Source organism: Babylonia areolata, chromosome 2, assembly GCF_041734735.1.
Source record: "Babylonia areolata isolate BAREFJ2019XMU chromosome 2, ASM4173473v1, whole genome shotgun sequence".
NCBI lineage: Eukaryota > Metazoa > Mollusca > Gastropoda > Neogastropoda > Buccinidae > Babylonia > Babylonia areolata.
The window spans coordinates 51,152,235-51,166,055 of NC_134877.1; the positions used below are offsets into that span (position 1 = coordinate 51,152,235).

The window sequence follows — 13,821 nt, forward strand, 5'->3', positions numbered from 1 at the left end:
TGCGACTAAGCCATTATTGTCGTTAGTAAGGGGCTTAGTAGGTGGTGTCCTAAGTATGTTAAATCAGAACAGGCACCACTGAACACCACTGAAGTGACTCAGCAGCAGTGCAGGGTCTCCTCTGGTGTGTGGCATCCTGGCAACCTAACATTAATAGCTCCCTGCGGACTGCTGACACTGGGTCCCTGCGGACTGCTGACACTGGGAGTGTGACAGACTGACTCGGGTGTGGCTGTGTTTAGGGGACTCGGAATGAGCGGCGTGGGAGCAATGCCACTGAAATGGTGCAGATGACGGGGCAGCAAAAACAAAAAAACAAAAAACAGACTATTATCATTATAATCATGACCATGATCCAACCTGTGTGCCGGTTGGCCCCCCACCCCACAGACCCGCAACGTCAGCCTGGCGGTGCAGCGAGAGCTGTGCGAGGTGCTGCTGCGCCGTGGGGAGCTGCTGGCGGAGGTAGGGCGCCACCAGGTGCAGGAGTTGCGGGCCCTGCAGCTGACAGAGCAGCGCAAGAGCTCCGTGCAGCGCCTGGTGGAGGACTACACCTGGCAGACCCCCTCCTACACCCCCACCGACAAGGCCTGGCTCCACAACCGCGCGTGAGTGGGTTTTTCGTTGCTTTTTTTTTTGTTTGTTTGTTTTGTTTTGTTTTGTTTTGTTTTGTGTTGTTTTTTTTTGGCTTGTGTGTTGTGGTGGGGGAAGGGGGGGGGGAGTTGGGGTGTGTTTTGGGGGTAAGGGGGGGGGGGGGGGGGAGTTGGGGTGTGTTTGGGCGGGGTGGGGGGTGGGGGTGGGGTTGAACAGTTGATATTCATTCTCTTTTTGTTGTTGTGTGTGTGTGCGAATGACTGGTGTGAAAGCGCTTTGATTTGTCTCTGCACAAGATTCAGCAGTATATGAATACTGTTATTATTATTATTGTAATAGATCGAAACATAAGACAGACAGAAAGAAAGAAAGACGCAGAGAAATAGAAAGAATAAAAGAAAAGCTTTTTTCTTTTTCTTTTTTTAAAGAAAGGACTGTTAGAGCTTTTAGTTCCTCAGCTGTACAAACCTTCAGATCTCTTAGGTCATCACACTTTCTCCTATCTTGGCTCAGTCGTGTGGAACAAACTGCCTTCTCAGTCTTTTACATTGATCCCCTGTTTCAGTTTTAAAAAGTCTCTTGAAACACACCTGTCCTGCCTGCCTTTTTTTTTTGTCTAATGTGCTTCTTGAGTTTCTGCTGCTCATGTGTGTGTGCATGTACGGGTGTGTTTGCGTGTTTGTGTGAGCACATGTTTGTTTGCGTATGGTGTTCTTGATACATGTATATTTATGTAAGCTTAGCTTCTTACTGTAGACGCCACAATTCCCTGCCTGAGAGGTGTGAGCATTAATCTACATTATTATTATTGTTATTATTATCATCATTATTATTATTACTGCTCTTATCATTATCATCATTACTGATAAAATAAAATAAAAGAATCACTGCAGAGGGGCAGGTTCAGTCAGTGGTTGAGAGAGGTTCCAGACTCACGAGTTTTGCCTGCTTGAAATTCTGTGATGGGCGTTTGTCTGTCTTTGAACAGGTGTTGGTTTGAGGAAGCCGGGGCAGCCCTTCTTGGTGCGCACAGTTTAGCTGCTGGTCGCAGCGACCTGAGAGCCAGGGTGAGTGGCACACCTGTGGGGTGAGCGAGCGTGCAGACTTTCAAAAAAAAAAACAAGTCAGTTCAAAACCGAGTTACGTAATGTGAGAATAAACAAGCATGTGTCCAGACTGATTATGGGATGGAAGAAAAAAAAAAAAAAATCAGTGTTGTTTGACACAGAAAAGATACAGAACTTGTTTCTTGTGTGTTAAAAGTGAATTTAGTTGAATGCACACTGTATCATGTTTACTGTACAATCAGCTGTATTGGTGTGTATTATTTTGCCATGGATGTGTGACGTGTTTGATGCATGCAATGTATGTTGCAGTATTCTTTGTTTGGATTTTGTGTATGTTTGTTTGTGTGTGTGTGTGTGTGTGTGCGTGTGTGTATGTGTGTGTGAGTGCATGCATCCATGCATGTTTTCATGTATGTGTATATTTTGTATGTGTTATGTGTTTTTGGTGGTGTTTATACATATGTATGTGTGTGTGTGTTTATTGTTGTGCATGTACATATGTGTGTGTAAGTGAGTGATTGAGAGTGTCTGAGCCTTCGTGCAAGCATACAAGCATGTGTGAACATGCATGTGCATGTTTGTATCAGCGCATGGGCATCAGGTGCTTTTGTTATTTACATGGACGTCACTTTTCACTGAGTGCTGTTTTTCAGGCCCTGGGCAGTCTGGGCAAGTGTCTCCGCATTCTGGCTGAGCACAAAGGACCTGACCCTCCTTCCCAGTGGCTTGTGCATGAAATGGTATGGTGATGTGTGGGGGGCTTACAAAGCTTCAGCATTAACATTTTTACCGCTGAAGCTTGGTGAAATGGGACCAGCATGGCATGAGTCTTGAATTGTGACTTGTCTGTGCACTTACCGATGGTGTAATCGATTTCGCTTGAACAAAAGTAATGCAGTCTTAGGGTGAATACAGAGTAGTGACTCACATCCTATCCTGTAAGCCCTGTCTTTTCTTGGCAAGGTGACAGCCCTTCACTGATGGGCATACTTGTCAGCAGCAGTCACGGGGTTCATTGTCTCGTTTGTGGTTGGATTCTGTGGGGTTGTGGGTCCTTCGCATAAATCTTTTGTCTGTCTGTCTGTCTCATTTTCCCCAGTCTCTCTTATTGTTTATTCATTGCTACTGTGTGATTGTATGAGCTCCTAGTAATGCAGCCAATACAGAGATTTGCTTACATCTTTATATATATATATATATATACATGTATATATTTCTGTGGCTGTTTTCCCTCTGTGATTTAAGGAATTAAGGAAGACATTATTCTGTGACAGATATCTGTGAAAAGGATGCAGAGATCCCTTAAACTTGGAAATAGATATCTGTAAAAAGAATGTAGAAATTGCATAAACTAAGAAACCAAGCCCCATTATTCCATTTAGTTATTTTCAGCAGTTACTGAGTATCAGCCTGGCATACCCCCATCCAGACATTCCAGTGACACCCACTGCATCACATGTGTGGTTTGGGCATCAGATTTGTGAGCAACAGACAAACCCACAAGAACCGTGCATAACCCACATATTTGTTGTATTTCTCATTCTTCTAACGCTTTTTGTCACAACAGATTTCTCTGTGTGAAATTTGGTGTGCTCTCCCTGGGGAGAGTGTATCCCCACAGTGCAGTGTCACCCTTTGCTTTCTTTTTGTTTTCTCTCTGCTTGTGTATTTGTTTTACTGCCACAGTGGATTTTTCCACCAAAGTTTGCCACTTTTATTGCCATGGGTTCATTTCCTTATGCCAAGTGCATTGCTGCACATGGAACCTCGGTTTATTATCTCATCCAGATGACTACAACAGGCCACCAGCAGTGACCACACACACTAGAAATCACACCCTTCCCCATCTGGCAGCAATCATACAACGACATGCACTCCCACTTTTCACTGTGCACTTGACAGGAGATGCTGAGGATGCAGGCAGAAGCAGAGGAAGCAGAGGCGGAAGAGGCAGAGAAGGCCAAGGAGAAAGAGAAGGAGAAGGAGGCTGGTGGGGAAGAAGGGGAAGAGGGTGCGGAGGCAGCAGAGATGACAGAGGAGGAGGAGAGGAAGGAGAAGATGGTGAGCGAGGAGGAGGAGAGGCAGCTCCGCAAGCAGGCCGCCCTCATCAGCACCATGGTGGTAAGTGGTGGATGGTTCTCTTTTGTGTCTCTGCTGTTTAGCCAGTGTCTCAGAGTTACTGGGAAAAAAAAAATATATGTATATATTTGTATATCTCTTTTTTATGGACTGCCTTTAGGGCTTTTGGGGAATGAATTTGTTTGTGTCTGTGTGTGTGTGTGTGGATGCCCATATGCGTGTCTACACATGTTTGTCCACATTTGTGTGTGTGTTTGTGTGTGTGTGTGTTAATGTATGTTCATGTGTGTTTATTTCCATGTTTGTGCATATTCCCCCATGTATGTGTGCACGTGTGAATTTATTTATGCACACACAGGGTCTGTGCACACCGTTTTACTGATGCTGAATCAAAGCTGCAGTTATATGGAATTGTGTGTGTGATAATGTTCCAATTTTTAAAACCTCTGTTCACGAGCGATATGTGTGCTCCTCCATACCCTCCCTTTTTTCTGTCCATTGTTTTTCTGTCTAGCCTTCTGTCTACGTGCACATATGCTTTGTCTTTCATCCCTTTGTTCCATCAGAGTTATGCATGTTGGCTGTGAAAGCGCTGTGACTTGTTTCTGCACGAGATTTGGTGCTGTAAAAATTCGTTAATATTATTATTACTGTTATTGATATTTATAGATTGATGATAATTGTGTTGATGTTAGATGATGGAAGTTAGATGATGATGTTGTTGATGTTTGATGACGTTGATGTTAGATGATGGATGTTAGATGATGATAATGATGATGCTGATGTTAGATGATGATGTTGATGTTAGATATTCATAATGATGATGTTGATGTTAGATATTAATAATGATGATGTTAGATGATGATGATGTTGATGTTAGATATTCATAATGATGATGTTGATGTTAGATATTAATAATGATGATGTTAGATGATGATGATGTTGATGTTGTCCATGGATGGACCTTTTGTGTTCCAGCAACAACATGAGCAGTCCAAGCTGTACTTCACATACGCCACAGAGTGTCTGACACAGACTCTGAACCTGGCCCTGGCCAATAAGCATGTGGTAGGTTCACTTCTGTGTGTGTGTGTGTGTGTGTGTGTGTGTGTGTGTGTGTGTGTTTGCATATGGATGAAATATTTGTGAAGTGTATGTTCATGTGTGTGTGTGTGTGTGCGTGTGTGTGTGTGTGTGTGTGTGTGTGTGTATGAAATTTTTATGTAGTGTGTGTGTGTGTGTGTGTGTGTGTGTTGAGCTATGGACGGCAAGGGCACAGGACAGAATTAAGAGACCTGTTGTTTCTGTACCTGTTGTTTCTGTAATTATATTCAATTTCAGATCCTTGTCTCATGTGCTAGCTGTTCCAGATATGTTTCATCCCATGTTCACATAGAGCAGTTAATTCTGTGTGGGGCAGGGTTTGTCCTTTGCTTGCGAGATGGAGAGGGGCTTGTTTGCTTTTCAGTGAAGATTCAGTTTTGAAAAAAAAATAGTGCTCTTTTTTTTTTTTTTTTTTTTTTTTAATGTGTTGAAGGTGTTGTTCATATGTGTGAGGTTTTGATAAGTAGCGAGTTGTAATTTTTCTCACGTTGACCTATCGAGCAATTGATCTTCAGTATGTTGTAAGGTGAAACAGCTCCTTTACCTTGAATGAGTCATGACAAAAAACAACAAACAGCAGCACACGTTAGACAGAAACTACATAGGGAGCATGCATGGTTTTCAGGCTGTGGTGAGCGAAGTGGCGCTGGAACTGGTGAAGTGCTGTGGGCAGTTTGACCCTGCAGCGGCGTCCCAGTTTCTGGCACTGTTCCAGGTAGGCCCTTGAACACTGAATAAATTGTTTGATCTCTTGATTGATTTAATCACGTTCATGCCTCTTAATTGCGCATTTTACATAATTTGCATGATGAGCAAGATCAGCATGACCGTATGTTAATTTCTCTTTGGAGTTCTTAAACTTGACTTGACTTGACTTGTCTTGAATGTACAGCACGCAGCAGTGTGTCTAGCAGTCATTTCTGTGAAGGAAATCTGATTTTAAGTGTTTCTGTTCATCATGAATGCCTCATTAGAATGTTTCTGTCACAGCGTACTGTTCTGACTGACAGTTCTGGTCCGATCTACCTGGGCAAGGGGAAGTAATATAAGTAGATTTACTTTGGAGGAAGGAAAAGGGTAAATGCATTATAACATCACTTCTTTAAATCCAGTTTGATTCAAAAGATTTTATCATCTGCTTCAAAGATTTTAAAAATTTTTTTCTCTGGGCTCATTCAAATGCACGTCAACAGATGTAATTGAAATGAATTGAAATGAAAGTAATTGAATAAAATGAATAGATAGACAAACAGATAGATAGATAGACAGATAGACCAACAGACAGACAGACATATAAAGCAAACAAATAAATGAATAAATAGATACATAAATAAGTAGATAAATAAATAAATAAACAGACAAATTCAACCCCTTCCTCAAATCACCCTCCACCTTTTCCTCTCCCCCTCTACCCCCTCCTCTCCCATACTCCCTAACCTCGCCGTCCTCTCCCTCTTCCCCCCCACCCTCCTATTCCCCCCCTCCCTTCCCACCCCATGCCCCTCACACCCTCCACACCCCCACACAGAGCTGCCAGACATCCCTGCGGCTGGAGGAGATCCTGTACCAGGCGCAGCGCGACCCCATGACCTCCCGGCTGGCGGCCCTGCTGCACCAGCGGCGCGGCATGCTGAGGGACCACCTGTCCACCAACCTGGGCACCGGCACCGTGTGCACCTCCGTCACACACAGCCTGGAGAAGGACTGGCAGGTAGGCCGCGTGGGTGTACGCCTTTTGGGGGGAGGTGGCAGAATGGTGAAGACACTGCTTATCTGTCCAGTACAGTGTTTGTGAGGGTCTGATGCAGTGTTTGTGAGGGTCTGATGCAGTGTTTGTGAGGGTCTGATCTGATGCAGTGTTTGTGAGGGTCTGATGCAGTGTTTGTGAGGGTCTGATGCAGTGTTGGTCTGATGCAGTGAGGGTCTGATCCAGTGTTTGTGAGGGTCTGATGCAGTGTTTGTGAGTGTCTGATGCAGTGTTGGTGAGTGTCTGATGCAGTGTTGGTGAGTGTCTGATGCAGTGTTGGTCTGATGCAGTGTTCGTGAGGGTCTGATACAGTGTTCGAGAGGGTCTGATACAGTGTGTGTTGAGTGTCTGATGCAGTGTTGGTGAGTCGGATACAGTATTCATGAGGAACTGATGCAGTGTTGGTTTGATACGGTGTTCATGAGTGTCTGTTCCATTGTTCATGAGGGTCTGATGCAGTATTTGTGAGGGTCTGATGCAGTGTTGATGTTGATGTATTTGTTTTTTAACAAAAGTTGATTTTTCAAAAAAAGGTGCATTTCTCTGTCACTGCCATGGGTTCTTTTTTGTGCATTAAGTTTATGCTGCACTTTGGACCTCAATTTAAAAGACTAGCACCGAACCACCACTCAAAGTCTAGTTTGGGGCAAGGAGTTAGGGGTGGGTGGGGGTAGAGTGGCGTTGAAAATCCTGGTTCTTGTGAGAAATGAACCTGGCATTTCTGATCAAACACTGTGTCTACGAGGATGTCATTCCATGGAAGAATGTGAACTTTTCTCTTTTTCTTTTTCCTTTCCTGTCTTTCTTTATCAGTCAGTCTGTGTTTGGACTCATGTCTTTGTTTTTTCAGTGTTAAGGAATTGTCAGTACATGTGTACATACATGAAAGTGTATTTGCATATATTATTATCCCGACTCGTCCTCAGAAAGAAAAGATCTGAGCACATCACTCCTCTTTTGCAACATCTCCACTGGCTCCCTGTCTCACACCGAATAAAGTACAAGATCAGCACTCTATGTTATAGATACATTCACAAAACTGCCCCTTCCTATCTCTGCAGCTGCCTTCACCTCTACACTCCATCTCGCTCACCATGATCGGCTTCAGATCCACTCTGTTTACTCATACCCAGATTCAAACACTCGACCGTTGGCCGCCATTCTTTCTCTGTCTTTGGACCTTGCGATTGGAATGAACTTCCTCTTTCGCTTCGTCAAGTCTCCACACTCAGCTCTTTCAAGTCTGGCCTTAAAACCCACCTCTTCCCAAAATAGCCTCCCTTGCCTGCCCTTCCTTGTCTTTAGTTTCTACAGTTATAGAGTTATGCATGCATGTGAATGACTGGTGCGAAAGCGCTTTGATTTGTCTCTGCATAAGATTCAGCGCTATATAGATACCATTATTATTATTATTATTATTATTTGTACATGTCTGCCTACCTGTAATAGATAGACATCTGTGTTTGTACACATACGTGAAAGTGTACATGGGTATATTAATATCCAGCAGTCTTTCTGTGGGTATGACATATATGTATGTGCATATATTGATCTCTGGCAGTCTTTCTGTGGGTATGACATATCTGTATATGCATATATTGATCTCTGGCAGTCTTTCTGTGGGTATGACATATATGTATATGCATATATTGATGTCCGGCAGTCTTTCTGTGGGTATGACAAATGCATATGTCCATGCATGCTGGCTTGTTGTGTCTGTCTGTGTGTAAGTGTCTGTCCACCTCAGTTCCCACCTGTTTGTTTGTTTCCCATTGACAGGCGTGGAGACTGCTGGAAGTGCTTCCCAACCACATGGACCTGCTGAAGGAGTTTCCTCCCAACTTCAACTTTGTCATCCTTCAGCACTCCCCAAAGAAGTGAGCCCCCCCATCCTCTCCTGTCTGTCAGATAACACAGTTACTGTTTGAACATGACATGCTTTTTTTTAGGAAAAGAGGGGGTGTGTTGTTCCTTGTTCAACATTCTCTGCTAGAGAGATAATGTGTAGTATGAATACTGGGGTTGTGAGAACTGGAGCCAGTATTTTCTGATCAAAAGAGTTTTTGTTGTAAAAAAAGTTAATAATGGTAATCATCCATATATTTCTTCCCAAACACAGCAGCAACAACGCCCACACCCATTTGTTCAGATGCCTTGAGTGTTGGTGAGGCGGAAATTTGAGCATCAGTCTCAAACGTGCATCCATTGAATGGATAATACTTGGTCATGTGATCCAAGTCATCCTGTCTGACATGATCATACACTCACCTAGCCAGGAACACCACTGCCACCACCACCACCACCACCAACAACAACAACAAAATCTGATGATATGCCTCTGATAGAGTTTAAAATTCACACTACCTGGTCATCAGTCCTTGACGTTAACTGCTTAGCCCCTCGATGCTGCTGATAAGTTTACTCATCAGTGAAGGGTTGTCACCTGTCACTGAATGAGACTGAGCTTACCTGTCAGTCATCACTCTGTATTTGGACTTTTCCGCTGCGGACAGCATCACTTTTGTTCAGCAAAAAAATCCATCACATTACTGAAAAACATGTAAAAAGTTGTAACTGTATTTCAAGTCTTCTCCGCATTGATCTCATTTCATCAAGGTTCAGCTGTGACAGGGTTTTTTTGTTTGTTTTTTTTTGCTGCCCCATCATCTGCGCCGTTTCAGTGGCATTACTCCCATGCCGCTCATTTTAGATTCCCCCATACATGGCCACACTCGGGTTCGTCCGTCGCAGTTCCAGCGTCGGCAGTCCACAGGGAACCATCGATGTTAGGTCACCTGGAGGCCACACACCAGAGGAGACCCTGCACTGCTGCTGAGTCACTTCGGTGGTGTTCAGTGGTGCCTGTTCTGTTTTAACGTACTTAGGACACCACCTACTAAGCCCCCTACTAATGACAATAATGGCTTAGTCGCGGAGCCAGACTGAGTGAGTGTCTCTCCTAGAGTGGAGACCGCCACCACGTCCCTCAAACAACAGCCCCCCCCCCCCCCCCCATGAATCTGCCGACACTGATGACATTGACAGGACTCACCCCAAGCACGGAAGTGGAGGGGCATCGAAACTGAGGTCACCATGAGAGCAGGGCATGAAAGGCCACAGACTTTGAGACTATTTTGTTTATATTGATGACGATGAAGGAGAAGGAGGATGACGATGATGATGATGATGTTGCTATGGAGGTCCATTTTGGTTTGGGACTGTGTGACAAGGCTGTACTCTACGTTTCCTGTCATAATGATATCCCGGCGTTAACCAGGCCCGAGAGATACAGACACTTGCAGTGTTGGTCAGGTAATCAGAGCAACACACCCAAAGACGCATCCTTGAAGTGGATGACACTCGACTGTGTGGTCCCAGTCTCCCCATTTAAGCCCACAGCACACTCAACTCTGGGTAGGAGCCGGCCACGGGCTGAAAAACCCACCTCTGCTGGGATTCGAACCCGCGTCCTCCCAGCCATCAGTCCGCGAGCTGTGACAGGGTTAATTTCCCACTATATGTTGTGTTGTTGTTTTTTTCCACAGAGATTTTCTGTTTGGTGCTGTGTTGGACAAACCCAAAGCTGTCGGTGGTGAGAAAGGGAAGGGCAACACAAAGCTGGCTGCTGCTTCAAGTGAGTACAGCACTTGTTGGCAACAGTGGTGTGAAGTGCTCTGCATCGTTATTGTTGTTTGTATTTTTCTGTTTCATTTGTGTTTGTTTTCAGTGACGTTTCTGTCTGTCCCTGAGTCTATGATGTTCGCCATTCTTTCTCTCTCTTGCTTGCTCTCCCTCCATCTTTCTAACTTTATGGCGGATTGTATCTCTCAACATGATTATACACATACAGATACAGATAGTGTAGAAATAGTGGTACTGGAGGGGTGGGGGGAGGGGGGGGGTGATCTTAAGAGTACTTGTACAGCAAAACCATAGTGGCATGTATTGTTTGTTTATTTGCATGTTTGTTTATTTTGTGTGTGTGTTTGTTTATATGTTCAGTTATATTTAAGAAATGAACATGAAAAAGTGGGAAAGTCATTATTGTTATCTCCATGTAGTTGCAACAGATGGCGTTGAATGCAGCACTACATATCACCTGTAATTAGACACTGTTAGGATCTTCCCAAGTATTGTGTTGTAAGCTATATTGTTTGTCACATTACGTGACCCGGATGCCATGAATGCTTTCTCTCATCAGAAAACAACACTAGTCCTGAAGACGGTGATGGTAAGTGTTGGTGATGGCATGATACTTTGGTATTCCCTCTTCTCATTGTCTGCCTGAAAAATGAAAAACACAAAAAAACCTCTTTCATTTGAATTTTGTTGGGTTTTTTTTATAAATATTTTTTATATTAACAGAGCCATCTGGGGAAAAATTTTGATACAGCATGCCTTAAAACAAATTCCTTTGTTCCAGTTTTATTTACTCATAAAAGAGTCATATACAGCATACCTAAAGAGATTTCTATGTTCCAGTTTTATTTGCTCATATGCAGACTATCCAGGGAGATTCCTTTGTGCCATTTTATGTAGTCATATAAAGCATATCAAAAGATATTCCTTTGTTCCAATTTTTATTTGCCTATATACAGCATAACTAAAGAGATTCACTCGTTCCAGTGTTATTTATCATTTCTCAGGATGCCTAGAGAGATTCATTTGTTCCAGTTTTATTTACAAATTCTCGGCATACATAAAGAGATTCGTTTGTTCCAATTTATTTACTCATATAAAGCATGTCTAAAAACGTTCCTTTGTTCTAGTTTTATTTACTCATATGCAATATACACAAAGAAGTTCCTTTGTTCAAGTTTCATTTATTCACAGACAGCACACCAAAAGTGATTCCTTTGTTCCAGTTTTATTTACCCGTGTACAGTTTGCTTAAGGAAATTCCTTTGTTCTAATTTCTTTTACCCATGCACTGCATACCTTAAGAAATTCCTTTGTTCCAGTTATATTTAGTCATATTCACCATGTGTAAAGAGCTTCCTTTGTTCCAGTTTTATTTACCCATATACATCATGCCTAAAGAGATTCCTTTGTTTCAATTTCATTTACCCACACACAGCATAAATAAAAATGTTCCGTTGTTCCAGTTTTATTTAGTCATATACAGCATACCTAAAGTGATTCCTTTGTTCCAGTTTTTATCAAGTCATATATTGGTATACCTAAAAATATTCAGTTGTTTCGATTTCCATTTACCCATATACAGCATACCTAAAGAGATTCCTTTGTTGTTCTTCTTCTTTGTCAGATGGACACACCAGTTTTGGTGTTAAAGGCAGCTGTATGCTGCAGATTACCTTGTTTCCATATTTATCAATCCTTATACACCATGCATAAAGAGATTCCTTTGTTCCAGTTCTATTTACCCATATACAGCATACCCAAAGAGATTCCTTTGCTCTAGTTTTATTTATCCATATACATCATAATAAAGAAATTCTTTTCTTCTAGTTTTATTTACCCATATATGGCATGCCTAATGTGGTTCCTTTGTACTAATTTTATCTACCCATACACAGCATACCTAAAGAAATTCCTTTGTTCCAGTTTGATTTGCTCGTATGCAAGATACACAAAGAGATTCCTTCGTTGCAGTTTTATTTACTCATGTATGGCACACCTTAAGAGATTCCTTTGTTCCAGCTTTATTTACCCATATACATGTTCAACATAACTAAAAAAAATTTCTTTGTTCCAGTTTTATTTACTGATATACAGCATACCAAAATTGATTCCTTTGTTCCAGTTTTATTTACCCATACACAGCATGCCTAAGATGATTTCTTTGTTCCCATTTTATTTGCTCATATACAGCATACTTAAAATGATTCCATTGTTCCATTTTTATTTTCCCATATACAGCGTACCTAAAGAGAGTCCTTTTTCCAATTTTTGTTCACCTCAATGAGAGATACCCAAAGAGATTCTTTTATTCAAGTTTTTACTCATACATAGCATACCTAAAATGATACCTTTCGTTTCAGTTTTATTCACCCCCCCTTTTTTTCAATAACTCAACAGCCTTCTTGAGGGAAAAAAATTGTCCAGAATATATCGATCAGATTATAACACATCATTTATAGAAAAATCTCTCTCTTTTTTTTTTAATTATTAGTTTTTGTTCAGATTCATATTTCCTGTTTTAACATAGCTTTCCAACAAAGATACCTTTGTTCAAAATTCATTGATTAGTCTCTAACACAGCCTTTCTAAAGAGATTCCTTCATTCATTTATAAATATTGGTTTCTAATACGGCCTTCCTGGACAGATAACTCCATTCAAAATTAATTGATCAGTTTTTAACATAGCATTCCTTGAAATATTCCTTTGTTCAAGTTTTTATTACCATTTTTTTAACACATCCTACCAAAAAAAGATCTCTTTTTCTTCAGTTGCTCTATTTTTGTGAAGTCTTGTGAATTTTTTCCCTCCTAAATTCGTTGTATCTAACAGTCTTCTTTAAAAAAGATTCCTTTGTTCTAATTTCATTTTATCAGTTTCAAATGCAGCCTTCCTACAATGATTTCTTTGTTCTAAAGTTATGGTTGTTTTTAACATAGCCTTTTTGAAAAGATGTCTGCAGTGATCATTTATTCATTTATATCCTCCCTTTAGATAGAAGTTTTCCAACAGGTGTACATTCCTGAAAATACTACTGTCAAGATTTTAAATGTCTGCTTTTTCAGCATGAAAAAAGAACAACATTTAAATAACATACTTCCTTAAATTATCCCTGCCTATGTGATCAATTCTTATACAACCTATCATATGAAAGTCCTCCTTTTAGATTTGATTACCAGGTATATGTTTCAGACGTAACTCCATGAAAATGGAATCAGTTGTTTTTTCTTTTAGCTTTGCTGTTTTATTGTGTCATGACATAATACTATAGAAGATACAGTTTTATCCACTATTCATACTGATTATATCATAACTGTTTCTAGACTAGTACACATATATCTGGTATTCTTGCTCGTTATATGGTTATTTCTGTAGTTTTCTGTGACTTCTCCATGGCTTGGTTGTGGCATATGCATATATTGGTGTCTTTGCATCAGACTTTCTTCTCAGGGACATTTGTCGTTGCATGTAACAGAATCACAGTTGATGCAGTATTGACTGAAACAGAGACCACAAAAGTACAGAGTTACACTGAGTGAAGCAATCTGATGGCCAGTCTTTATAAAGCAGTAGGCCCCAAACACAGTATG

General features: G+C 41.5%; 1 protein-coding gene across 9 annotated transcripts in view; it reads left to right on the top strand.

The window, feature by feature from the left end:
* Window positions 1-13,821, top strand: part of LOC143274602 (cilia- and flagella-associated protein 46-like) — a 110,939-nt gene that overhangs the window by 77,215 nt on the left and 19,903 nt on the right. For all 9 annotated transcript variants that reach the window (XM_076578471.1, XM_076578496.1, XM_076578483.1 and 6 more), the window contains 9 exons: window positions 391-608; window positions 1,583-1,661; window positions 2,315-2,401; window positions 3,564-3,782; window positions 4,719-4,808; window positions 5,470-5,559; window positions 6,373-6,555; window positions 8,371-8,468; window positions 10,137-10,225. In XM_076578471.1, the coding sequence (XP_076434586.1) occupies window positions 391-608; window positions 1,583-1,661; window positions 2,315-2,401; window positions 3,564-3,782; window positions 4,719-4,808; window positions 5,470-5,559; window positions 6,373-6,555; window positions 8,371-8,468; window positions 10,137-10,225 (1,153 nt within the window). The remainder of the gene's footprint in view (window positions 1-390; window positions 609-1,582; window positions 1,662-2,314; window positions 2,402-3,563; window positions 3,783-4,718; window positions 4,809-5,469; window positions 5,560-6,372; window positions 6,556-8,370; window positions 8,469-10,136; window positions 10,226-13,821) is intronic.